Source organism: Leptonychotes weddellii, chromosome 11 (assembly GCF_054177405.1).
Source record: "Leptonychotes weddellii isolate Sample4059 chromosome 11, ASM5417740v2, whole genome shotgun sequence".
Taxonomy (NCBI): domain Eukaryota; kingdom Metazoa; phylum Chordata; class Mammalia; order Carnivora; family Phocidae; genus Leptonychotes; species Leptonychotes weddellii.
In genome coordinates this window covers 43790306-43817086 of record NC_138379.1, presented here as the reverse complement: position 1 = coordinate 43817086, position 26781 = coordinate 43790306, and the positions used below count along the sequence as shown (strand labels likewise).

Genomic DNA, 26781 nt, shown 5'->3' with positions numbered 1-26781 from the left:
CTTCTGCCTCAGTTATCTTAGCAGTTAGAGCCTCCATTTTTTATTGCACCTCATTAATAGCCTTTTTGATTTCAACTTGGTTAGATTTTAGTTCTTTTATTTCTCCAGAAAGAGTTTCTCTAATATCTTCCATGCTTTTTTCAAGCCCAGCTAGTATCCTTAAAATCATCATTCTGAACTCTAGTTCCGACATCTTACTAATGTCCGTATTTATAGGTCCCTTGCAGTCGGTACTGCCTCTTGTTCTTTTTTTTGAGGTGATTTTTTCCCTCTTGTCATTTTGTCCAGAGGAGAATAGATGAATGAGAACGAAATGCTAACAGGGTAACAATGACCCCAGAAAAATATACACTAAACAAATCAGAAGAGACCTGTAACCGGGGGGAAAGAAAGGGAAAGAAAGAAAAAAGAAAAAAAAAAAAGAAAAGAAAAAGATAAAAAACAAACATACAAAAAAAAGAATATGATCAAATATGATCAGGCTGGTGCATAGATCAGTGTCACACACTAGACTTTAGGTGTTTTTTGGTCTGTTAGAAGAAAGTGCCTCCCAAAATTTTAAGGAAAGAAAAACTTACATATGTACAAAAATAAGGGTAAATATGATGAAGGGATGGAATATGACTGTAAAGATGAAAATTATAAAGGTTTTTATAAAAGGAATTGATAAGAAGTTGGTTGAAAAAAGAGAGAAGAGGATTTAAAAAATAATAAATAAAAGGGAGAGAATGTGATCAGGCAGGAGACTATAACAAAGCCATACACTAGAGATTTGGGGTATATTTTGGTCTGTTAGAAGAAACTGTATCCCAAAATTTTAAAGCGAGAACAACTTATACATATATATATACCAAAAATAAGGTTATCTGCTATGAAGGGATAGAATATGTAAAAATGAAAAATAAAAAAGATTTTTTTTAAAAAGGGATTGATAAGATGTTGGTTGAAAAAGGGAAAAAGTCCCCCTCCCCCGCCATCTATCTTCCCGAATATCGCCTCGGATTCACTTCTCCACACGTCCTACCTTCCAGAAAGTGGTCGCTTTTCTGTTCAGAGAGTTGCTGCTATTCTTTTCTTCGATCTCCTGTTGAGTTCGTAGGTGTTCAGAATGGTTTGATCCCTATCCAGCTGAATTCCTGGGACCAGACGAAGTTTAGGTCTCCTACTCCTCTGCCATCTTGCTCCTCCCCACTTTTGACTTTCCTAATTATTTTAATCTACACGGAATGAAACTGATTGTACAATGTAGTACAGGCACCCTGTATTAGCTCGGGCTGCCATAGCACCATATCATACACTGGGTAGCTGAAACAACAGGAATTTATTTCTCACAGCTCCACAGGCTGAAAAGTCCATGATCAAGGTGTTGGCAGATTCAGTTCCTTGTGAGAGCTTCCTTCCTGCCTTGCAGACAGCTACCTTCTCAGTGTGTCCTCACATGGAAGAGAGAGAGAGAGCTCTGGTCTCTTTCTCTTCTTTTTTTTTTTTTTTAAGATTTTATTTTTAAACAATCTCCAACATGGTGCTCGAACTCACAACCCTGAGATCAAGAGTTGCACACTCCACCAACTGAGCCAGCCAGGAGCCCCTTTCTCTTATAATGACACTAATCCCATCATGGAGTCCCCACCATCATGATTCCATCTAAACTTAATTGCCTCCCAAAGGACCCACCTCCAAATACCATCATGTTGGGGAATAGGACTTCAATATATGAGTTTGGGAGGGGAGGGGAGGGGACACAGATTTTCAGTCCGTGATACATCCATGTTTTTCCATGTGGATAACCAATTTTCTGCCATATTTTTTCAATAATCTGCAGTACATGCTCTGTCCTATATAGTATATGAAGAGTCTGTTTCTGGAATCTTTTTCCTTTATTTTGTTCTACTTGACTGTACCTACCTATAGCACAATTTGCAAATTACTGTCATTCTGTGATAAGATTTAATATCTGAAAGAACAGTCATCCAGCCTGCTTTTTCTTCATTCAGTCTTGGCTGATACTTGACCTTTCACATAAATTTTATTTTATTTATTTATTTATTTTTTGGTAGTTTTTAATTTTATTATGTTATGTTAGTCACCATACAATACATCATTAGTTTTTGATGTAGTGTTTCACATAAATTTTAGAATCAAATTATCAAATTACTAATTCTTTCTGCTATTTATTTGGACTTGTATGAAGTCTGTAGATTAATTTAGGGAAATTTTGCATGTTTTGTGATATTGAGTCTATTCACAAAAAACTAAAATTCTTTTATCCAAGGCTTATGATTTTCTTCATGAGGATCTTGTATGTCTCTTATTAGAATTATTGGTAGGTGCTATACTTTTCATTATTTCCGCTACAGCTAACCCTTGAATAACATGGGGTTTGAACTATACGGATCTACTTACACATGCATTTTTTTCCATAAACACAGTACAAGGCTGTAAATGTATTTTCTCTTCCTTATGATTTTCTTAATAACATCTTCTGTTCTCTAGCTTACTTTATGGTAAGAATACAGTACATAATACATATGTAAAATATGTGTTAATCGACTATATTATCAATAAGGCTTCTAGTTAACAGTAGGCTATTAATAGTTAAGCTTTGGGGGGCCAGCACCCCTAACCTTCACATTGTTCAAGGGTCGACTGCAGCATTTTTTCTAACTTATATTTCCTAAGTTTTGCTGCTGTATAGTAATGCAGTTTAAATTTTGCGTATTTATCTTCAATTTGGCAATCTTGCAAAATTCTTACTAATTCTCATACTTTGATTGCAGAATCTTCTGAATTTTCTTTGTAGATAATCAGACATATGAATTATGATAGTTTTGTTTGTTTTTTTTCTAATCTGTATGCCTTTATTTATTTTTTAATTTAGTTCATAGACTAGGATTTCCCATATAATACCAAATAATAATTATGGTAGTAGTCATTCTTGACTCCTTTAACATTTTCATGGAGTATGATTTTGCTGTAGATATGTTGTGGATGTCTTTATCATATTAAGAATATATCCCCTTCAAAAAAAAAAAAAAAGAATGTATCCCTCCATTCCTAGTTGACTCAGACTTTTTATTATAAATATTTGTTTTGTCAAATGCTATGATGCTGGGAGGCTTTTCTCTGCTTTATTTTTTTTTAAAGATTTTATTTATTTACTTTAGAGACAGAGAGCTTGAGCGGGGGGGTGGGGGGGTGAAGAGCAGAGGGAAAGGGACAAACAGACTTTGCGGTGAGTGTAGAGCCCAGCGCAGGGCTCGATCCCACGACACTGAGGTCGTGATCTGAGCCAAAATCAAGAGTCGGATGCTCAACTGACTGAGCCACCCAGGTGCCCCAGGTTTTTCTCTGCTTTAATTTGCTATGATCCTATGACATTTTTCTCTGCTTTAATTTGCTATTTTACTCAACACCTTGATCAGTTTTCTAATTTTGAAATAATCTTATATTCCTAGTATGATTCAAACTGGCTTTGATATATTACCTGTTTTATACATTGCTAATATGTTGTTTAAATTTTTTTTATCTGTGCTGGTGAGTGATTCATGTCATTTACTTTCTCATATGGTTCTTATCTGGGTTGGAATCAAGGTAATTCTTGATTTATAAAATTGGGAGATTATTCTGGATACTTTCATTTTGCTCCTCCTTGGTGCTCCTGGAGGCTTTGGTGGGTTTTGTTTATTTATTTATTTTTTTTGAACTGAAAAGAGCTCTTTTAGTCTCTGGCTTCTGTTTAGGTTTAGGAAGTGAGCAAGGGAGGAGAGCGAGGTTGACATATTTATTCCCCTAGGTACCCTCCTTAGGGTATCTGTGGGCTTCAACTGAAAGCCACAGTTCTGAATATGTCATTACTTTGCTGTTGTTCTTTTTTTTTTTTAAAGATTTTATTTATTTATTTGAGAGAAAGAGAGAGAGACAGAGAAACAGCATGAGAGGGGAGAGGGTCAGAGGGAGAAGCAGGCTCCCTGCTGAGTCGGGAGGCCGATGTGGGACTCGATCCCAGGACTCCAGGATCATGACGAAGGCAGTTGCTTAACCAACTGAGCCACCCAGGTGCCCACTTTGCTATTGTTCTTAGAATGTTTTTCTGGGTATAAAAAGTGGGGGCTTAAAACTCTCAGTTGTTTTGATTTTGGCATTACAAAGCCATCATTCCATAGCCCTCTGACCTCCAGTTGCTTTTGAGAAGTTGACATTTCATAGAATATTTATTCCCTTGTGTTTAATTTTTCTTTTCTTTCTTCTTGCTTTCAATATCTTGCTTTCCTCTTTAGTGTTCTGTAGTTTAACTATAACATTGCTAAGCGGTGATTTCTTTTTATTTATCCTGACTGAGATTTATTGGGATTCCTGAATATGAGATTGTTTCTTTTTATCATTTCTGGAAAATTCTCACCCATTTACTTTGCCTAATATCTTTCATAGTCTCTTTTTTGTTTGTTTGTTTCAACATACTTTCAATTCCCTTTTTTATTTCTTTTATCTGTACATAGTCATTTTTATATTCTGTTGTTCCTAACTCCAATTTTGCAACTCTGATTTTTTTTGTTTGGTATTTCCATTGACTCTAACTCATCATGCTTTATTGCTCCTTGTATTTAGTGATTTGTGATTGTGAGCTAATCTGGCTTGGAACTTTGTCAGTGGAAAATTTCAAGCTCTGAGTTTAAAGTGCATTCCTTCAGAGATGATTTGTGAGTTAATCAACATGGAACCATTCTAAACTAAATTTTGAGCTTGAGGGCTTGGGGGCAGCAGAGAGGTAGGGTGAATGAATATAGGCTCCAAATGTGTAAGTGCAGGTTTGCATTAATGGTTAGAAACTGGCAGGGGAGACTTTTTTTTCCCTTGCTTTACCTAGAGCAAGTCCAACGTCTACTTATGCAAGGGAGAAGTTCTTTTTTGCTTTTTTGCTCTGTGAGGCATTAAAAACGATTTTGTAATCCAGTATTTTTACCTGGAGGAGTTTCTGTGAGCATCTCCCCTATTGCTGGAAATACCATGTGCTATATTATATTGCTCCAAGCTTGTTCAAAACAGTTTTTCCTTGTACTAACTGAGTAGTAATCTGTGTAGCATATGTTTGCCTTGTGATTGAGTAGCCAGAAAGAGCCTTAGAGTTTTTGTAATCTGAAATCCTCATTTGGCACATAATACTGAGGTGGAGGGCCCTTAGGAGATTCACCCAATGTCACATAGCTTAATAATGGCCAAACAGGAATTGGGACTAAGGTTTTCAACTGCCGATCCAGTCAGTTCATGAAAAGGTGTCTCAAAATTATCATATATGCTGGTTTACTTCTCTTTACCTAGCTAACTCCTACTGAGGTCTTAGATCCCAGCTTAAATGCCACTTTCTCAGAGAAGATGTATCTGAGACCTGGACTAGGAGGGTAGGTTTTTTTCGGTATTTGTTTCCATGACCTTCTGTACTTTTGTCATTCCTCATCATACTTTCTTGTACATATTTGTTTAATTTCATTTCTTCCCCATTAGACTGTTTTGTAAGCGCACAGACCATATCTGGCATGTTCATACTATGTGCCCAGCCTCTAGAATGGTTGCCTGGAAGTGAAATAATTAATATGCACTTAGTGAATAAAAGGCAGCTCCTGAGAAGGGGCTAATTTGGTGAGGCTCTAGGGACTGACTTGGTTGGGGAGTGTTGTGCAGTGCTGATACCCATAAATTAATCTTTTCATTTTTAAAAAATTTTGTTCTTTAATTCTCCAAGGAGATTATGGGTTTTATAAATGTTAGCAGTCAAATAAAAACTAATCCTCACACCTTCCTGTGAAGGAACAAAATGGCAATTATTGAATGTAAAAACAGTAGTTTAATTAAACCTCTCAACCAAAACCATATCCATCAATAATAGTATGATGCATCTCTGTGGGATATGTATCAGTCAACAAAAGAGAAGACAGCATCTGGAGGAAGGTCAGAGTTGGGAGAGCATGAATTTAATGGTCTGGGTGAATGTTAGTTGTCATGCCTGAATCTTGACATTTTTGTATACCCCACTCATCACTGGCAAAGAGGCATTGAGCATTCAGGAATCTCTCTTTCAATGGCACTCTTAGAAACCGATTCAGAAACCTTTTCTGGAAACCTGTGATCATCTCAGCTAGACTCTAATTTGGGGGAGATGCTGGGGTTTTCACGTGGTAACAGCAGAAGTCATGAGGTTCCCTCCATGCCAATATGGACCCCAGTTCAGGAAAGGGAAGGGTGCAGTTTACAATAGCATAGCTTTCTTTTAATGTTAGGAATTTTAAAGCTTTACGTTTCCGTCAAAACTTGACTTTGTGAGTCATTGCAGGGTCCCATATTTTTCAGTAGCTGATGTAGGAATTTTCCTGTACTGTCTTCCAAGTCCCTGAGGCCATTTTTAGACCTGATAGAGGTGGATACCTGGAACCATGCAGGAGGAAATATAAGTATTCCGGGAAGTCAGTTGAATGCAAATGGGGCAGGCAGTCTCTGTTCCTGAAGTTTATTAATTTAATCCTGTTTCATTCCATTGCACCATCAGTCCTGAGTTACTGTCATATGATTGTATGGCTATGTCAGATTCAGGGGTAGATGTGTAACATCTGGTTGGTGGGGGTGGAGGGAGAAGAAGGGGACCTGCTTTGTAGCATTTGTCTATTTCTATGGTGTAAATACTCCTAGCAGGGCTGATTTCAAGCTACCAGTTTGACCTCACTGACGGTGAAATTGGCAAAAGATGCTCACATTGGCTCTTGCAAGCTGGTGCCAGTTGATAAAAGCTGGCTCTGGTATACCACTGCATTTGGTGCTGAAAATACTATGTCTGTTAGACAACTGATCCTAAGGGAACAGCAATTTGAAAAACCCCATAGAAAGCCCGGGTTTCCAGCTGATGACACGGAAGCCAAGTTCTTTTCATAATGTGGATGTGGGTGGAGTCAGCCATCCCTGGGGTCTCATGAGCTGAATCTTCATGAAAATCCACTGAATCCCACCCTATCATTTTTCCCATTCATGATCCTTCAGACATGTCATCCCCTTGACGTTAAGATTATTCAGAAGTAGTGAGAAGTAGCAGAACTATAGAGCAGAACATCTGAAGGAAGCAGTTACTAAAGCTGCAGGTCTCTGACAGAGACTTAGATAGCTTTTATCCTTGCAGAGGACAAAGCATTCGCTTTTTTACATGAAATATATGACACATACAAGGGTATATATAATGTATATGTATGATTTAATATTAATAACAAAATCTATATCAGTCCATCCAGAATTTAGCTCAAGAAAGAGAACATTGTCTATTTCTTTGAAGCTCTCTCTCTGCCCTTCTTCCATCCCCCAAACTTCCCCAGAGATAATTGATAAACTGAATTTTATTTTATGTTTATTTTTTTTTTTTAGAGAGAGAGTGAGCAGGCAGAGGGGAAGGGCAGAGGGAGAGGGAGAGAGGGGATCTTAGGCAGACTCCTTGCTGAGTGCAGAGCCCAATGTGGGGCTCGATCCCATGACCCTGAGATCACGACCTGAGCCAAAATCAAGAGTCAGACGCTTAACCAACTGAGCCACCTGGACGCCCCAATAAACTGAATTTTATATCTATACATTCCTTGTTTTTAAAATCGCTTTACCACATAAGAACAGGTTGTTCAGTTTTGCCTATTTTTGAAATTTTTGTGGAGAAATTATATTGTATGTATTCTTCTGCAAACTGCTATTTTCAGTATTTTGTTTTGAATCATTTATGTTTATGTAGATACTATAGTCCTTTTTTGTTTTTTTATTTTGGGCAGGGGTGTTTTAGCATTCCATTGTATGGTATACCATCCTTATCTAGTCTCTTGTCAATGGATATTTGAATTAATTTAAGTTTTTTCTATTTTAGGAAATGCTGCTGTGTATGTGCTTTCTGTACCTGTCTCCTGGTAAATATGTGCAAGAATTTCTCTTAGGGTCTATACCTAGGAATGTAGTTGCTAGATAAAGAACACTATATCTCAAAGAGGTTTGACCAGCAGCGGTGTGTGAGCCCGTCTTAGTCTGTGCTCTCTCCAACACATGGTATTGCTCCACTCTCTAATAAATTCACCACAGATTCTTTTGAGTTTTGTACACTGACAGTTATTCCATGCATGAATAAGGACAGTTTTGTTTTTTCTTTTCCTTTTGACTTTTCTCCCCATACCATCCCTTTTGCTTGCTTTATTGCATTTGCTAGGACTCCCAGTACAAAGGCCCATAGAGTAATCTTTGCCTTGTTCCTTATCTTAAAAGGAATGCTTTGAGGGGTACATGGGTGGCTCAGTCAGTTAAGCATCTGACTCTTGATTTCAGCTCAGGTCATGATCTCAGGGTCATGGAATCAAGCCCTGCTCGGGCTCCGTGCTCAGTGTGGAACCTGCTCAAGATCCTCTATCTCTCTCTTCCTCTCCCTCTGCCCTCCCCCCCAAAATAAATAAATAAAATAAATCTTTTTTTTTTTAAAAGGAATGCTTTGAATTTTCATACTAAGTAGGACATTGGCTATAGGCTTTGAAAACCTGAATGGATATTGAGTTTTATCAGATGATTTTTATGAATTTATTTAGATGATCATTTGTTTTGCTCCTTTCATCTCTTAATGTGATAAAGTATATTGCTTTATTTTCTAGTTTTGGTAAAAACTTACATTTCTGTTATAAGTTCAATTTGTGCATGATGTATTGTTTTTAATATACATAGATATACCTAAGTATGTGTGTGTATTCAGTTATTTGGTTAATATTTTGTTAAAGATTTTTGCAACTAAATTCGTAAGTGAGATCAGCCTCTGATTTTATTTTTTTGTTTTCTCTTCAACTGATTTCATGATCAAATGGAGTTGATGGAGCACTCTCTCTTCCTATTCCCTTGAGGATTTTGTGTACAAATGAAATAAGTTTTTCCTTCAGTGTTTAGTAGAATTGGCCCATACAACCTTCTGGGTCTGGTGTTTACTTTGGAGAAAGTTGATTCCATTCCTTTGTTACCATACTATACAAATTGTATATTTCTTCATAAGTCAGATTTGGGGATTTAGATTTTTCTGTGTTTTAAATGCATTGACTTGAAGTTTTTCATAATCTTATCTTTTTATTTTCTGCCTCATCTGTAGTTAGGTCCTTTTTCTCATTTCTAATATTAACTGTTTGCTCCTGTTCTCTTTTTCTTTGATCAGTATCATTGGAGATTTGTTAATTTTTATTAGTCTTTTCAAAGAACCAATGTTTAGTTTTATTGATTATATTTAATTTTTGTCTTCTGTTTCTTCTTTTGACTTTGATGATTTTTTTTTTTATTCTTTAGGCTTATTCAATTATTTCTTATTTCTCTACTTATAGCTTTAGGTCAGTAACTTTCAGCCCATTTTATTGAGGCATGATTGACATGTGAAAAACTGAACATATTTAATGTATGCAGCTCGATGGGTTTGGGGATAAGCATACATTCATGAAATCATTACCACCACCAAGGCCATTGACATATCTATCACCTCCTACAGTTTCCTCCCACCTTCTCTGTTCTTATTATTATGAGTAGTGGTAATAGTATTTTTGTGTAGCAAGAATATCAGCATAAGATCTGCCCTCTTGGCAGATGTTAAATATGCAGTACAGCATTGTTAGCTACAGGGGTGGTGCTATGTACTAGAGCTCTAGAACTGATGTATCTTGCAGAACTGAAACTTTAAATACGCATTAAAGGCTATAAATTTCCTTCAAAGTTCTGCTTTAACTGGATGTCCACAAATTTTGATATTTAGTATTGTCATTATTATCCAGATCTAAGTGTCTTCTATCAAGTATGGTTTTTTTTTTTTGATTTATATATTTTACTTCAAAGCATGTTTTTAAAATTTCACATTTAATAGTTTTTCTAAGTGTTATTGCTCTAACTTAATTAGAATGTGATCAGATAATACAGACTATATTTTGCATATTATTTGATATGTGTTGAGATTTGCTTTATGTTCTCTTTTACCTCAGTTTTTATACATATACTATATGTACTTGAAAAGACTATGCATTACTCACATCCATATCTTGATTGATATTTTTTTCTGTCTAACATATCAGTTATTGATAAAACATGCTTAGAAATCTACTATAATAGTAGATTTTCAGTTTCTTTTTGTAGTTCTATCACTCTTTGGTTCTTACATATGTATATCTTACATATATATGTATTTGTATTTATAATATTGGCACTTGTTATATTTTTTCTGGCCATTTAAGCCTTTTATCATTATTTGGTGTCTCTTGTTACCTAAAGAAATGTTTTTTTGCCTTCAAGTGTATCTTTTCTGGTATTTATAGAACTATAAAATCTTCCTTTCAGTTAGTTTTGTCTTACATATTTTTTTCTGTTCTTTTACTTACAAATTTCCTATATCTTTATATTGTAAATATAAGTACTGTAAACAAGGTAAAGCTGGATTTTTAAAAAGATATATTCTGAAAATCATTGACTTGTAAAAAGTAATATTAGTCTATTTATGTCATTGTGAACATTAGTATTTTGGGGTTATTTCTACCCTTTTATATTATGCTTATTTTAGTCCTGATATTTTTTTCCTATTTTGTTTCATTTTGAATTAAGTTTTCTCCCTATTTCATTTTCTCCCTTCTACTAACTTATAAGCTATACTCTCCATTTCTGTTTGGTATTTCCTAAAAATTGTAATATGCATGGTTGATTTAATAAACTAGAAGTTAATCAAAACTATACTTCTATCTTGGAACCCTCAGCTCCAGTCACCCCCATTCTGGGTAATATGTTATTATTTTCCAATGTTGTACTTCTGTCTTGCCTTGCTTTTTTACCCCCTCAGTTAGATAGTATAATTAATGTTTCATATAGTCAATCATTGTTTACATTTATCACATAAATTCACCACTTTTGTTTGCCATTTCTTCAGGCTTTTCCCTAAAGATTATTTTTCATATTTAGTCCATCCTCGAGATATTGTTTCAATAGAGGTCTGCCAGTGTTAACTCTCTCAGTTTTCATTTGTTTGAAAGTATCAGTCTTTTACATTTACATTTACATTTATAATTGAAAAAGACATGAGTAAACATGTCTTTTGTGGATAATTTTTTTTCTCAGCAATGAATCTATTATCTCCTTGCCTCCAAATTCTTGGTTCTGAGAGATCAGCTGCAATCCAATTGTAATATACTTTTCTCTTCTCTGTTATAAGACTTCTCTTTGTCTGCAACTTGATGATAACATGAATGTTGTGGATTTTTTTAAAAATTAAATTATCTTGCTTAGGATTCACAGGGTATCCTGAGTCTAGGGATGAGTACCTCAACAATTCTGAAAATTCCCAGCCACAATCTCTTCAAATATTGTCTCTCCCTGACACCTCTGTCTTTTCCTCCTGGAAATAGATATTTTTAGATCTATTTACTCTGTCTTTTATGTTTGTTTCTTTGTTTACTCTTTTTTTGTATTGCTGATGCATCCTGGGTAATTTTTATTTTTATTTTTTTCTTTTATTATGTTATGTTAATCACCATACATTACATCATTAGTTTTTGATGTAGTGTTCCATGATTCATTGTTTGCGTATAACACCCAGTGCTCCATGCAGTACGTATCCTCTTTAATACCCATCACCAGGCTAACCAATACCCCCACCCCCTCCCCTCTAGAACCCTCAGTTTGTTTCTCAGAGTCCATAGTCTCTCGTGGTTCGTCTCCCCCTCCAATTTCCCCCCCTTCATTTTTCCCTTCCTACTATCTTCTTCTTTTTTAAAAACATATAATGTATTATTTGTTTCAGAGGGACAGGTCTGTATTTCAACAGTCTTACACAATTCACAGAGCTTACCATAGCACATACCCTCCCCAATGTCTATCACCCAGCCACCCCATGCCTCCCACCCCCCACTACTCCAGCAACCCTCAGTTTGTTTCCTGAGATTAAGAATTCCTCATATCAGTGAGATCATCTGATACATGTCTTTCTCTGATTGACTTATTTCACTCACTATAACACCCTCCAGTTCCATCCATGTCGTTGCAAATGGCAAGATTTCATTCCTTTTGCTGGCTGCATAATATTCCATGGTATATATAGACTATATCTTCTTTATCCATTCATCTGTTGATGGATATCTTGGCTCTTTCCATAGTTTGGCTATTGTGGACATTGCTGCTATAAACATCAGGGTGCACGTACCCCTTTGGATCCCTACATTTGTATCTTTGGGGCAAATACCATCCTGGGTAATTTTTAAAGATCTGTCTTTCAGTTCAGTAAATCTCTCTTTAGCAATTTCTTGTTAGCTATGGAGTGATTCCATTGAATCTCCCAGTTATTAATACAATTTTCATTCCTAGCAGCTTTGATTTCCAAAGCTTTGGTCATTTGTATAACCCTCTTTCACACGTTCGATATCTGTTAAAAAAATTTTTAAGCTTATCAATCTACTTATATAATACTTTCAAGCAATTATAAAATGATTCTAGACATCATTTCTGCGTTTGTGACAAAAGGAAAGTGTCAAGAAGAAAGGGCAATCCTTGCTACCTCTCAAACTTTCCATCAGGAAAGGAAAGCTTTCTTAAAAGTCACACCAATGTGACTTATTTCTTATTAGCCAAAGCTGTGTCAAAAAACCATATTCACATTTAAGAATGGTATTGAAAACATACTTTTCAATTTTTCATCCTCTATGCTGGAATGTGGCCAGATGTGAAGGGGTTGCGGGTCTCTAGTGTCTGCCCCAGGGACACAGAAGGAGATGCTCAGAAACCTTTCCCTGAACCCGAGTCTGAACTGCAGTGGCCCATCTAGACACACTGGGGAGCACAACAAGGAGAACAGGGCAGAGAGCTGAGAAAGCAGGCTGGCTCTGTTGGGATTCCTGTGTATGAACATGGAGACAGTACCACAGCTCAAAAGAGAGAGCAGGTGCATTATGTTAAGTGAGAGAATACAGACTCAAAAAGCTCCTTATAGCAGGGTGCTGATATTTGTCTCTATAAAATCTACCCATATTTTCATTATTTTAGGTGGAATTTGGAAAATAGAACATTTATAGGAGAAATAAAAACACTTAGAAAAAATCTCTATGGATTTGCATGTGAATGTTTATATAAGCAGCTTTGTTCATAATTACCAAAAGTTGGAAACAACTTAAATGTCCTTCAGTGGGTAAGTGGATAAAATGTTACATCCATACAATAATGAAGGGAACAATGTGTGCATAATGCACACACAATAACGTGGATGAATCTCAGATGCATTATGTTAAGTGAGAGAATACAGACTCAAAAAGCTCCTTACTGTATGATTCCATTTATATGATATTATGAAAAAGGCCAAACTCCAGGGACCGAGAACAAATCAATGGTTGCCAGGAGTTGGAGCGAGGAGGTGGGGTGACTACAAAAGGGCAACAAGAGGGAATTTTGGAGAACTGGTGGAGCTGTCTATAATAACTGTGGTGGGTACAAGCCTCTGTGCATTTGTCAAAAATCATCCAACTGTCTAACAGTGAATTTTACTGTATTTAAATTAAACACAAATTAATAAAAATTTAAAAATCACCTTTGAGGGGGAAAATAAATAAATGAGAGAAAAAAAATCTAATGAAAAGTCAGAAAAGGTAGAGTTTGAAGATACAGAGAGAGTAGGATAATCATTAGAACAAGTTCCCCGGGGCGCCTGGGTGACTCAGTCGTTAAGCGTCTGCCTTCAGCTCAGGTCATGATCCCAGGGTCCTGGGATCGAGTCCCACATTGGGCTCCCTGCTCAGCAGGAAGCCTGCTTCTCCCTCTCCCACTCTCCCTGCTTGTGTTCCCTCTCTCGCTGTCTCTCTCTCTCTGTTGAAAAATAAATAAAATCTTTAAAAAAAAAAAAAAAAAAGAACAAGTTCCCCGAGAATGGAGGAGACAGAATCCAAAATACAGGTACAGGGGTTGACTTTGGATAAACACAGGGGCATCCTTTTCTTTGTCCCAGGGTTTAGTGAGTGTGGGAGCAGAAGCAGGGAGGTTTATAGATTTGAAGATGTGTAATGGAAGATAAAACATAAAAATGTATGTGCAGAAGGAATGGCAAGGAGTTTTCACATGGAGGACCAACATTAACCAACTGGTAGCAGCTGACTGGTGGGCCATGGGAAGGTTTAAGCAGCCATGTCACAGCCCAGCAAACGAGAAGCCCAGGATCCACAATAGCAATGACTGCCGTGAGTTTGGGACAACCCATTCCGTTCTGCTCTTGCAGCTTATTCTAATGGCTCACTCATGCATGTGTTCTGTATACACACTGTTCTCTGTCTGCAGTGACCTTTTTTTCTGCTCCTCTTCTCTGCTCAATTAAATGTTACTCGTCTTAGAAGCCCTACACTCCACCATCACCTCATTAAGTAAGCCCTCCCTGTGTCCACCCAGCACAGATTAGGTGTCCCTTGTGTGTTCGTAAAGTATCCTATATGCACCTCTTCACAGCCTTGATCCCGTTCGATTGTAAGTGTCTTTTTCTCCTGGCCCACCCCACAAAGCTTGTTGCACCTTGACAACAAAGTCTGTGGCTATATCTTTGTTACTTAACCCAAGAAATAGATGATACATGCTTTTGAGTGAAAAAATGAATAAATGAACGAAATGAGGATAGCTCCCATGTAGTGTGTGTATCTTAAGTAGGGATTCCCTAGAAGCAGAGGCTGGGAGGGGTTCTTGTGCAGGTGATTTGTTGAGGCACTGCTCCCACGTGAAGTCTGCAAGGAGGGAAGGGGAGCAGGATAGGCAAAGGTGAAGGTCTGGCTAAAGCCTGTCTGGAGCCTGATCCCACAGGCAGCTGGGGAGCGTGAAAGGCACCACAGAGGTAGCCCATCCTGAGTCGTGGGGAGTGGGCTGCCTTTAAACCCTGAACTAGTTTGTTATTGGCTGCAGGCCATTTCTGGGGAGAGGGCGCCTTCAGCTGAGGGAAATTCTCCCAAAAAGGATGCAGCCATGAGCTGTAAGCAGCCAGCAGTCACAGCAGCTCAGGAATGGGTGCACCAGCCTGGTAAAGGGGATCTGGGCAAGACGCAGCGGGGTCTGCTGCAGTGTGATAGAACAGCGCAGGGGGAGAGGGGCTGTGGGGACACAGGAGAGACCCTGACTCCCATGACCTCTGAGATGGAGGGAGAGAAGGGGCCCTCTTCCCCCCACCACCCCCACCCTGCATGCTCTTTTTGCAGCCAAGAGTCTGCTTGCCGCCTGGACGAGGGTACCAAAGGCAGGGGTCTTCATGGTGAGCTGGGTGCTCCTGAGAGAGAGGCCGGCTTTGCAGGGAGCTGAAGTGGGCTCTATTTGGTCCCCCCTTTACACAGTCCGATGGCTCCACAGCTGAACACGCGGGGACTACCTAGCTCAATGGAAATCTTCTGCAAACCTGAAACAACTAAAGGGAAAGTTAATGGAGTTGTCAAGGGGTGGCAGTTTCATCCCTGAAGAAAGGTGAGACTAGTCAGGTAGAATGTTCCCCTGGGACTGCTTTTAATGATCTTCTACCTGTGGAAGCATTAGTGTCCAAAATAGCAAGCCAGTTCCTGACAGAAAGCCTTATCCCATGGATTGGCATTTGCTTGCTTAGAAATGAGTTTTGAGCCTTTGGAGAATCAAAGCAGTCTGTGGTATTTACAATACAGCCTTACTGTCCAGTAGCTAAGTGTAGTCTAATTCTGACAGATGGCTCTCAAGGGAAATTTTCTTTCAGATTGGATTATGCTTCCATGCTGAAATGCTCTAATTAAGGGTAGTCTATAAACATAGTGGGGGAGTGAACGGGAGGGGAAGGTAGGCTGTTTCTTAGGAAGCTGTTTTGGAAAATGGCCATGTTTGCAATCTTTATCTTTCCAGCCCCACACACTCAGCTACAGGGAGAATCTAGGCCACTGCCTTGCTAAAAAACATGGTGGTGCTTGGTCAGTGGTCAACTTTCAGCAGGAGGCTGTGACTTCATTTCCTGCAAGGTCCTTCCTCGGTACCTCATCTCCCTCCTATTCTCTTCATGCTTTGTTAACTGTCTCCTTAACTAACTTTGTAACTCTCTTGGGGTGTAACTTTCAGAGTAAATATATCATTAAAATGAGCATGACTGATTTTTTAAAAACCTCAACTGATCTATCAGTTCAGCTGTATCAAACATTAGGAACCTTTCTAAGTCTAGTATTTTGGTTTTAAAGTATTTAATACTTAAGCTACTCCTTCATTACATTTCCTAATTCTTACCAATTTGAGATTTAAGTAATTATAGAAAAAGTATACTTGGCTGTCAGATACAGAAGGATGGATTTTGCACGTGTGGGTTGAGAAAAATCTAATTTGGAACTCAGGGAGTGAGTTTTTGGTCTGTATCATTTATTCAACAAATGTTTTTGACTACTTACTATGTGCAAGACAATGTACTAAGCATCAAGTACTCTCTTGGAGCTTATGGTCTTGGGAAATGGAATATGGAAAGAAGGAAGAGTAAACCAAAAATTACAGAGACAGTTGATTACTTACATGTGTGCTTGGTGCCACAAAGGGGACATAGGCCAGTGTTGCTTTTAAGACCTAACCCGTCAGGTGCATCAAAGAAGGATGCTTTAGAAGAGAAACTGCGACTAAAGGAAGGTTAGGAGTTCACCTGGAAAAGGACAAAGTCCCAGGCAAAAGGGCTGGCTTGTGCAAAGGCCCTGAGACAGAAGCAATTTTGGCAAGTTGCAGGAGCAGAAAGTGCAGAGTGTTTAAAAAGAGGGAAACAATGGAAAAGAGGCTAGAATTCAGGCTGGAACAAGAGCAAGTCTTTCGGTCTTTATGAGTAACTTTGGAGGATTTTGAGCAGTGAAGTGACACAAATAGGTTTATATTCTTAAAAAAATCACTCTGGCTGCAGCACAGAGAGTGGACAAGAGGACACAGCGAGGAAAGGGTCAGGCTGCTGTAGAAGGCCAGGAGGGAGACAACGATTTCTCCCACCAGGCTGGTGGTAATAGACGAGGAGAAAAGTAGCAGATTCTAAAATTTTTTAAAAAAATAGTTTTGTTGGGACGCCTGGGTGGCTCAGTCGGTTAAGCGTCTGCCTTCGGCTCAGGTCATGATCCCAGGGTCCTGGGATCGAGTCCCACATCGGGCTCCTTGCTGAGCAAGAAGCCTGCTTCTCCCTCTGCCTGCCTCTGTCTCTCGCTCTCTGATAAATAAATAAAATCTTAAAAAAAAAATAGTTTTGTTGAAGAATAATTGATAGGGGCGCCTGGGTGGCTCAGTTGGTTGAGCAACTGCCTTCGGCTCAGGTCATGATCCCGGAGTCCCGGGATCGAGTCCCGCATCGGGCTCCTTGCTGAGCAAGACCTGCTTCTCCCTCTGCCTGCCTCTGTCTCTCGCTCTCTGATAAATAAATAAAATCTTTAAAAAAAAATAGTTTTGTTGAAGAATAATTGATAGGGGCGCCTGGGTGGCTCAGTTGGTTGAGCAACTGCCTTCGGCTCAGGTCATGATCCCGGAGTCCCGGGATCGAGTCCCGCATCGGGCTCCCTGCTCGGCAGGGAGTCCGCTTCTCCCTCTGACCCTAACCCCTCTCATGCTCTCTGTCTCTCATTCTCTCTCTCTCAAATAAATAAAAAATTAAAAAAAAAAAAAAAGAATAATATACGACGAACTGCATAAATTTAAGGTGTACAACTTGACAGTATTTGACATGCATACATTTTGTGAAATCACTGCCACAATCAAAATAATGAACATATTTGTCACCCCCCAAACTTGTCTTATACCGCTTGGTAATCCCTTCCTATGTCCCCTCCCTGCTACCCATCCTCCAATCCCCAGGCAACTGTTGAGCTGGATTCTGTCACTATAGGATAGTTGGGATTTTTCTAAAATTTTGTATACATAAGAACCACACAGTATGTTCTCTGTTTTGTTTGGCTTCTTTCAAAAATCAAAATAATTATTTTGAGATTCATCCATGTTGTTGTATGTATTAACAGTTTGATCCTTTTATTGTTGAGTACTATTCCATGACATGGATATACCCCTTTTTTTCCATTGCTTATTTGGATTATTATTATTGGATTATTTGGGTTATTTTCAGTTTGAAACTATTGGAAATAAAGCTGCTCTCAGCATTCATGGGTTTTGTATGGGCATATACTTTGATTTTTCTTGCATAATTACCTAAGAGTAGAATGGCTGGATCATATATATGGAGTTATATATTTACCTTTTAAGAAACTGCCAAAATGTTTACCAAAATGGTTGTACCATTTACATCCACACCAGCAGCGTATGAAAGGTCTTGTTGCTCTGCGTTACACCAGCACTTGGTAGGTTTGGTCTTTAATTTTATACATTCTAACAGGTGAAAAATGGAATCTCATTGGGGTTTAATTTGTATTTCCCTAATGGCTTATGATGTTGAACATCTTTTCATATATTTATCTACCATCAGCTCATCTTATTTGATGAAATGTCTGTTTAAGTCTTTTATCCATTTTTAAATTGGGTTATTTGCTTTCTTATTATTGAATTGTGAGAGTTCTTATGTATGATGGATGCCAGTCTTTTATCAAATATATGATATGCAAACATTTTCTTTCAAGCTATAGCTTGTGTTTTCATTCTCTTTTTTTTATTTTTTATTTTTAAAAAGATTTTATTTTTTGACAGAGAGAGACACAGCGAGAGAGGAAACACAAGCTGGGGGAGTGGGAGAGGGAGAAGCAGGCCTCCCGCGGAGCAGGGAGCCCGATGCGGGGCTCGATGCCAGGACCCTGGGATCATGACCCGAGCTGAAGGCAGACGCTTAACGACTGAGCCACCCAGGCGCCCCTTCATTCTCTTAATATTGTCTTTTAAAAGGGAAAAGTTCTAAATTTTGCTCAAGTCCATTTTATCCATTTAATCTTTCATGGAGTGTGCACTTACTGATATGTCAAAGAAATCTTTGCTAATTCAAATTTTTCTCCTGTTTTCTTTGAGAAGTTTTATACCTTTAGCTCTTAAATTTGTGACTATGATACATTTTGAGTTATTTTTTATATATAGTGTGACATATGGATTGGAATTTTTTTTTTCTATATGGTATTCAGTTGTTCCAACACCATTGTTGACAAGACTGTGATTCATCTATATAACTGTCTTTTTCACTTTTGAAGAAAATCAGTTGATCAAATATATGGGTCTACTTCTGAACTCAATTCTTTTCCATTGTTTATCTTCTCTAATACCACAGTGTCTTGATTACTGTAGATTTATAAGTCCTGAAATCAGGTAATATAAGTGCTCAATTTCGTCCTACTTTTTCAAAGTGGTTTTGATTATTCTAGGTTCTTTGCATTTCCATATGAATTTTATAGTTAGCTTAACTCTTAACACACACACACACACGTGTACCTACAAAACGCTGTTGGAATTTTGGAGTTTCATTGATTATAAAATCAGTTTGGAAAGAATAGACATCTTAAAAATACTCAGTTTTGCCAACCACAGGTAGTATATGTCTCTCCATTTAATACATCTTCTTTAATCTATTTCAGCAATGTTTTAGTATACATCTGTGGAGCTCTCTCTGTTCATCTTTCTCCTCCCAGTACTCTAGCTGGATTGGCCTTTCCAGGTTCCCAAGTGCCTTTCCTCAATGCCGGGCTCACCTCTGTGCTGTATCCAGGTAGTGAGCTGGGCTCATCTCCTTTGTTTCCTGTCACTCAGGTTTCACTTATCCTCACTGCTTGGTGTTCAGTGTTTTGGAAATCATTGTTTCATATACTTTGCCCAGATTTTTTTTAATTTAATTTTTTTATGTTATGTTAATCACCATACATTGCATCATTAGTTTTTGATGTAGTCCAGATTTTTAGTTGTTTAAGATGTGAGGGTAAATTCATATCCTGTCTCTCCATCATTTTCTCTGAGACTTGAAGAATGGCCATAGTCAAAATGATTTCCTGGTTTCCAGAATAATCAACCCCCAAGGAAGGTATTGGTACTTACTGAGATAGGAAGCATTAGATGGAGAATAGGTATTTATATTTTCCCTGTTGATAAGCTCATGCATGACGTTCTTAGCATATGCAGTTTGTACTTGTGGTGACACATTAAGTGCAAAACATAAAAAGTAGTTGGATACTCTAGGCTGTGGTTCAGAAGCAGGGTCCGAGTTGGAAGTAAGAACTTGTGATTTGTCAACATATATTGTGTATGCTATTTGAATCATAGAAGTTGAGGGAAGCAGGAAGAGTGTGGGACCAATTCCTGAGGCTTACAGTAACCTGCAGGTAACCTGCAGTGGGACGGCTGAAGAGGGAAGGAAAACTGGTTGATTGTGTCACAGAAGTCACTACACGAATGTTTCAAGGAACCGGGAGTGGTCAGGTGGGTCAAAAGCTGCACCGATGTCAGTTAAGAAAGGACTGAAAAGAACCTGTCGGAGTCTGCGGCAAGAAATATCGGTGATTCTAGTAAGGGAAGTTAGCCGTAAGGAATGAAGCTGGCGGGAGCCGATGAAAAAGCAAATGAGAGGGAACAAGGAGGCATTATGTTTAAATAGCTCTGTGACTCCTTTGTCTGCAAAGAAGAGAACTTGGAGTTAAGCCAGTTTCGTCAAGATGGAAGGGACCCTTGAAATGCTGACAGGGAAGAGCAGGTAAAGAGGAAGAGCTTCAAGATGCAGGAGAGCGAGGGTGAGCCGCAGAGGGCACCCTGTGGCCAGGAGCCCCTTGAGAGCTGAGAGTGGGCAGAGGACCAGGGCTGCTGGGCCGGCTGGGGTAGGCACTCCTCCCTTGTCACAGTGGCAGGGGGAGGCCCCACGCAAGCAGGAGGCTACGTGCAGCCCCATCCGGTGACTCCGTCTTGTCTTCTCGGAGAAGGGCAAGACAGAGCTGTGTGCTGAGCGTGAGATGAAGCAGCCCCTCCCCTCAGGGAGCTCGTGGCCTTTTGGTGTGCGCTGGTCTGACGAGTTCTTTTATGGTAACTACAAAATACAATGTCATAAACTCGGTCTCACTTTAAGTTTTAAGTTTAAATTTTAGAACATATTTTACTTTTCAAAATAAATGTGTTGGCTTTTTCCTTTATTAGGTAATATGCTCAAGCCAGAAAACTTGAGTAAAAGCAGGATAGATAATCCTGAGTACAGAGCCACTCACGAACCCTCTGTCCAGAGACAGCCACTGTTTGAAGTTTGGATGTGTCTTTCCCATGTGATCTCTGTCCTTGGCTCTTCGTTGGCCATTTTGGTATGTCTGTGACATGATTTGGCCTGATTCTTTGCTTCCATGTGTTTCAGGAAAGAAGCAGAATGCACAGTTGTGTGTCTCAGAGGGCACCCTCTGCGGGTGGGTGGGGCCTCTGTCCCTGCACAGCTGAACAGGCTTTGGCTCCCTTTGCCCACGTGTCCTGAGGTCAGGGTTTCCCTGGAGGCCCGGCAGCCCTGGGCAAACCCAAATCCAGTGCGCAGCCTCCAGAGGAAGCCTGTCTGGCTCCTTCCCTCTCCCTTTGGAGGCCGAGGGATCTTAGTCAGTGTGTCCGAAAGGGGAGCTGGCACCAATCAGTCAGCCAATACTACTTCCAAACAGTTCTTACGCACATATTCCAGTCAAAGTGGGGTAGTGCAGGGCCAGGCACTGGGGAAGTCAGATGCAACTGCCGGGATCTCCGGGCCAGCATCCCTGTACTAAAGGATGCTGCTGGTTCCGGGGAGTAAGGGAGTTTGCAGCCATGCGGTGCTTCCACATGAGCCTGGAGGGAAAGGTCTCACTGTTCTTTCACAGCAGACGTGGACAGCAGCTGTTGAAGGGATGGAGGCTCAACAGGAAACTTTGGAGTTTTGCCGTGTTGAGCCAGAGATCCACAACTCAGTGAGAGCAGAGCATGAGGGAAAGAAGGGTCCCAGGTCCAGTGAAGCTTTGTTCTTTCAGCAAACACTGCTAGTTAAGCTCGATGCTAGGCACTGGGATGCTGGTAGAAACTGAAGGAGAAGCCCACGGTCTGGCAGAGGCCGAGTCTGTGGCATCAGAGCGGGAAGCCATTCTAAGAAGAAGAAACTCATCTCTAGCTGCATTTATTCCCCTCTCATCTTGGAAGAGTGAGAAAAAGGAAGCAAGCAGATTCCCTAATGAGGGACTTTTCTTAATACCTGGGGTCATATTAATAGATGCTTTCAGAATTAAAAGGAATACTCTCTGCATAGAAGGAGTCCTCCATAAGATCATGCAATGCTTAATAACTATAGCTTGACCATGTTCTTCTAGAAAAAAATAGGGATTTCCCCCTCCCCCAAAGACCTACACAAGCTCCAGCAAGCCACCTGAGAATCTTGTGTTGGCCTCTGCACCACCGTCCCCAGTCTCTATTAATCTGTTTCCAAAAAGAAATGTCACCAGATGGCCCTGCAAATGTCACCTGGCCATCAGCATGGCTTCACCCAAAGCAGGGAGGCATTAGAGAATCTAAATCCATAGTTCATTTTCTTCATTTCAGGTCAGTTTTGGATCCTTTCCTAGGCATTTAGTATTTTGTTAACACACTGGGTTGGACGGTAAGGTCCATAATTGTGCTGCTATTAAAGAAAATTGCTTCTGCATTTAATGGAGGAGGGTTCCAGTGACTCACAGATCCCGATCATTTTGGAAGATCTCGTCTCTTGTTAGCATTTAATGCCAGGTTTTACTGCCCTCTGCTTCATGAACTGTGTACTCCCTCAGCATTCTTAATACCTTGAGCTATTTTTAGCATTTAATCCCTTCCAGGTATCAGAGCCACCAGACCTTTTTTTTTTTTTTAGAAGACAATCCTTCTGTATTTTCAGATTGTGGATGAGTGGTTTTTAGGAATTGAGCTAGTCCTTTTTCAAAATGGGTTTTTCTTTTACTGTCTCTTTAGATTTCATACCCAGCCATGGGCATCAGATCGGGTCTAGTCCTGGCTGTGGTCTGTGTATTTCTCAATTCTAGCAGTTATCAGAAAGTCGCTGACGTCAGTTTGATCCTGGAGGAGGGAAGGGAGCCGAGCTCCACAAACCGAGGAGGTAGAAGCCGCGGCTGGTGGTGGGGCAGGAGAGGTATGGCAGGCCTTTCGGGCAGAGGGGCTCCAAGCCCTGATGTGATTTTGAACTCACCACAGCTTTTGGGGAGTGGCTTACAAAGGGGTCAGAAAATTCACAAGCGGGTTCGGATTAGGAAATTTCCAGCGGGTTCCTGCCCATTGTCACCACCATTTACTCTCCTCTTGGGGGTTGTCAGGGGATGGGAGCGGGGAGAGGGGGAGTTATTGGTTCAAGGATACGGAGTGCCTGGGATGACGCAGAAGTTCTGGAAATGGGTAGTGGTGATGGTGGCACATTATGCGTGTACTTAACACTACTGAATCATACACTTACAGATGGTTAAAATTGTAGGTTTTGTGTAATGTGTATTTTTTCCACTATTAAAAAAAAATACAGGACAACAACAACCCTCTACCAGCATGCGAAAGAGACCTGTAGCTCGCAGAGGAGAGCCCAGAGCAGAGTGTGCTGCGCTGCCCTGCCTCAGCTGAGCACCAGGACAGTCTCAAAGGGGGGCTCCTCCAGTGTGGAAGGGGCTCCAGGAGGTGCAGGCTGGCCTTTCCTCAGCTCCTGGGACCTGGCTCATCACCCATGGACACCTGTCCTCACAAAATTCACTCCTTTTATTTCATTCTCTTCGAATTCTCACTTGTCTCACCACCCCACCCATGAAGTCTCTCTCCTGGGTGCTGAGTATACCCACTTGGAAAAAAAAAAAAAAAGAAAAAGAAAAGCAAAAGTCTTCATTAGAAAAGGTTTTTCTTTCCTAGAAATCGTTGCAATGGTCAAGGGACAGCTGCCCAGCTGTTGAACCCTTCACACTCAGTGCCTGCTTGGGGCTGGATTCCCCGGCACTTTCCACGGGATGGGGGGCGGGGCAGGAGACGGGGACTCGTGTAATGCACACTTCCTAGCTGCCAGGGCTTTGATGTTTCCCAATGAATTTTCAATACAGTGAAATAGGTGTTATGCCCATTTTACAGAAGAGAAGATTGGGCATAAACAAGTTCATTCCTTGCCTAGGGTCACACAGGTAATAAGGGGCAAAACAAAATTTGAATGTAAGCATATTTAAAGCCTGTGTTCCAAAACCTATATTGTTTCCATTATATCACACTTCCAGATATCTGTCCCAGTATAAAAATAGGCTTTGAACAATGCCTTCTCAACTCTGGAATAAAAATGCATCTGTGTCCTGATTTGTGTCTGGCACAATTATGAGAACTGCTAGTGTTCCTGGTGTTTTCGTCATAGATCCCCTCCACCCCGTGAGTCACTGGTGCCGGTGGGACTCACCCACAGCGCCTTGTCCCCCAGTGTCGTTTTTGATGAATAGATGATACGTCAGAGCCTGAATAAGGGCAGGCCGGCCAGACAGATTTCCAGAGAAGTAGTCAATAAAGGATGCTAAAACACTGTGGTGGAGGAAACTATTCATCCAAATTTCTCTCCAGGAGAATATTACACGTAGTTGGAACAAACACTACCCTAAGCCACAGAGGGAGAGCCCTGACATTCCCGAATAGCCCCGATTGCAGTGCATGCTCACTATCCTGTCTTCTGATGAGGTCAGTCCAGTTAACTGCAGGCTTCAGACTTGACTCTTCGGGGGGTGGACAATCTTCTTTCTCTACCCACCGGTACAGGCAGCTTCTCTTCTAATAAACACTGAAGAGGTATATAAATAATACCACTTTGAAGGGCAGCCCATTGCTCCTGCCTGAGCTGCCCACACGCTCTGGTCAGTTCTGTAGGTTCAAACGTCTGCCTCAGGGACATGGGCCTCCAAAATGCTGTCTCGTGGTCTGTGCTGACTTTCCATCATCGTCCTTGTCTCAAGACTCATTGCTAAGGCCGCCCTGTGTCTTCTCTCATTCCATCCCTCTTCCCTCAGTGCCCAGCCTCCAGCTCCTTCGACGACGGGCGTTGCTGTTCCTGCCACCACCAACTTCCAACCTGAGAGTGTGATTTTTCCAAAAGAAATGAGGGTGGGGCAAGAGGTAGAGCACCTGGCTGACTCCGTAGGTAGAGCATGCAACTCTAGATCTCAGGGTCATGAGTTCAAGCCCCACATGGGGCATGGAGCCTACTTTTAAAAAAAGAAAAATTAAAAGAAAAAAAAGGATCTAAATACTATGTGCGTTTTGACACGGCCTAAAAAGAAACAGATGAACTTCCAGCTTTTATAAACTTGCCTAAAAATGTATAAAGCAACTGTTTTTAGAGGATTCCCAGCTCTGACCCTGTCTCTAACCCTCATCCTATTTGTGAGTGACGATCACATGGAAGTGGAGTGAGGGATGAGGTAAGCACCCGCTTGGTAATAAAACCAGTGATCTTTAGGATACGATGCTCTTGTCTTAAAAATATCCAGATCAAAATGGCCACCTTAAAAAGTCCTGCTCCTGTATGAATAGCCGGGGTTTTAAAAATAATTTTTAGTGATCTTTTTTGTTTTGAACCTTGAAACAAATAAAGTAGTATGTATTTCCTATTTTCTTAACGGTTGAATATCATGTACTTTATTGGGGGAGGAAACTAACAGTTCAACAGTTCCTAAGACCTTTAATACAAGTAAAGTATTATCTGTGTGTCATTTGGGGCAGTGGTTACGTTTTCAAGACTCTGCCGTCTATGCTAACTGGCCAGGGATGTGGCTAGCCAGGGTCAAGCTCCCGCAGCTAGTGCAAGAGGGCCCTGTGGCTATGGGCAGCCTGTCTGATGGCAGTCCCCTAATGCACGATGCAGTGGTGATGCTGGCCTACTTTTGAGAGTAGTTCCTGAGTTCTGGGCTCCCCGTGTGGGAGCTGTGTGTTAGACGGGAGCTCCAGACTGCTCGTTCCCTGCCCAGACCCTTAGCCTGCCATCATTGATTTTATGGGGAAAGAAAGCATTTCCTTTTGTAAACACCACACCAGCGTCTTCAATAAGATGATGTAATGGGATTAATGATGCACTTTCCAGAATGCTCATCGATTCTGAAGATGGAAGTGGAAATTTGAGATGAGGCTAAGTTCTGTTTTGTCAACAATTGGCCACTCGGTTAAGCAAAGTATCCTCAGACAAACAGTGGGCTTAGTTGAAAGATAGGCTGGTATTTGAATACCCAGGGTTGGAAAGATTCTATCTAAGTTACAAACATTGCCAGGAGTATGACAGGTCTGAAAGTGACCAGAAAGGAAGAAAAAAAATAATGAGCAACCAGCACTCTATGCCAGAGCCCGCTATATGGGTGAGCTGGGGTGACTGGCTTGTGAATGTGTTTTCCAGGAAATAAATCCCATAGGAGTAGTAGGGACAGGATGGAGTGAGAGCAGAGGGCCCACCAGACCTTGCTTTTCTTTGTAGGTCTAGGTCCGCCATGAGCCTGAGGAGGGCCTAGATGGTGAGCAGTTGTGTGGCTCTTTGGCCAAATCCCAGCTGACTCGACATGCCATCTCTGAGTGTTTGGGAAATATGTGTGTGTGAGACATGCTGTGAGATTTTTACCCAGGGGAGCCATCTCTAGACTTCTGACATAAATGATCTCGAAGGAAGTGGTCTTTTTCCTTCCGAAAGAAGCGCAAACACATACAATCTTAGAGTCGCAGGAGTTTCTACACAAGTGTTGTGTAAGCACTCAGAGATGGAGAAGAGGTAAGGGTCGCTCCAACAAGGCAGCCGGGTCTGCATAGCTGCCCTGAATGTCTGCACTGGGATTGAGAGAGTATTTCCTTAAACTCATCAGAAAGTTGTATGAC

General features: G+C 40.4%; 1 protein-coding gene across 2 annotated transcripts in view; it reads left to right on the top strand.

Annotated features, from left to right (window-relative positions):
* LOC102742826 (synaptotagmin-9) overlaps positions 1 to 26485 on the top strand; it is a 94084-nt gene extending 67599 nt beyond the window's left edge. The window contains exons 5-6 of one of the 2 annotated variants that reach the window (XM_081798665.1): positions 21076 to 21233; positions 23438 to 26485. In XM_081798665.1, coding sequence (XP_081654791.1) covers positions 21076 to 21233; positions 23438 to 23479 — 200 coding nt within the window. In that variant the 3' untranslated portion in view covers positions 23480 to 26485. The remainder of the gene's footprint in view (positions 1 to 21075; positions 21234 to 23437) is intronic. The other variant, XM_081798666.1, reaches the window with a different exon arrangement.
* The last annotated feature ends 296 nt before the right edge of the window (positions 26486 to 26781 follow it).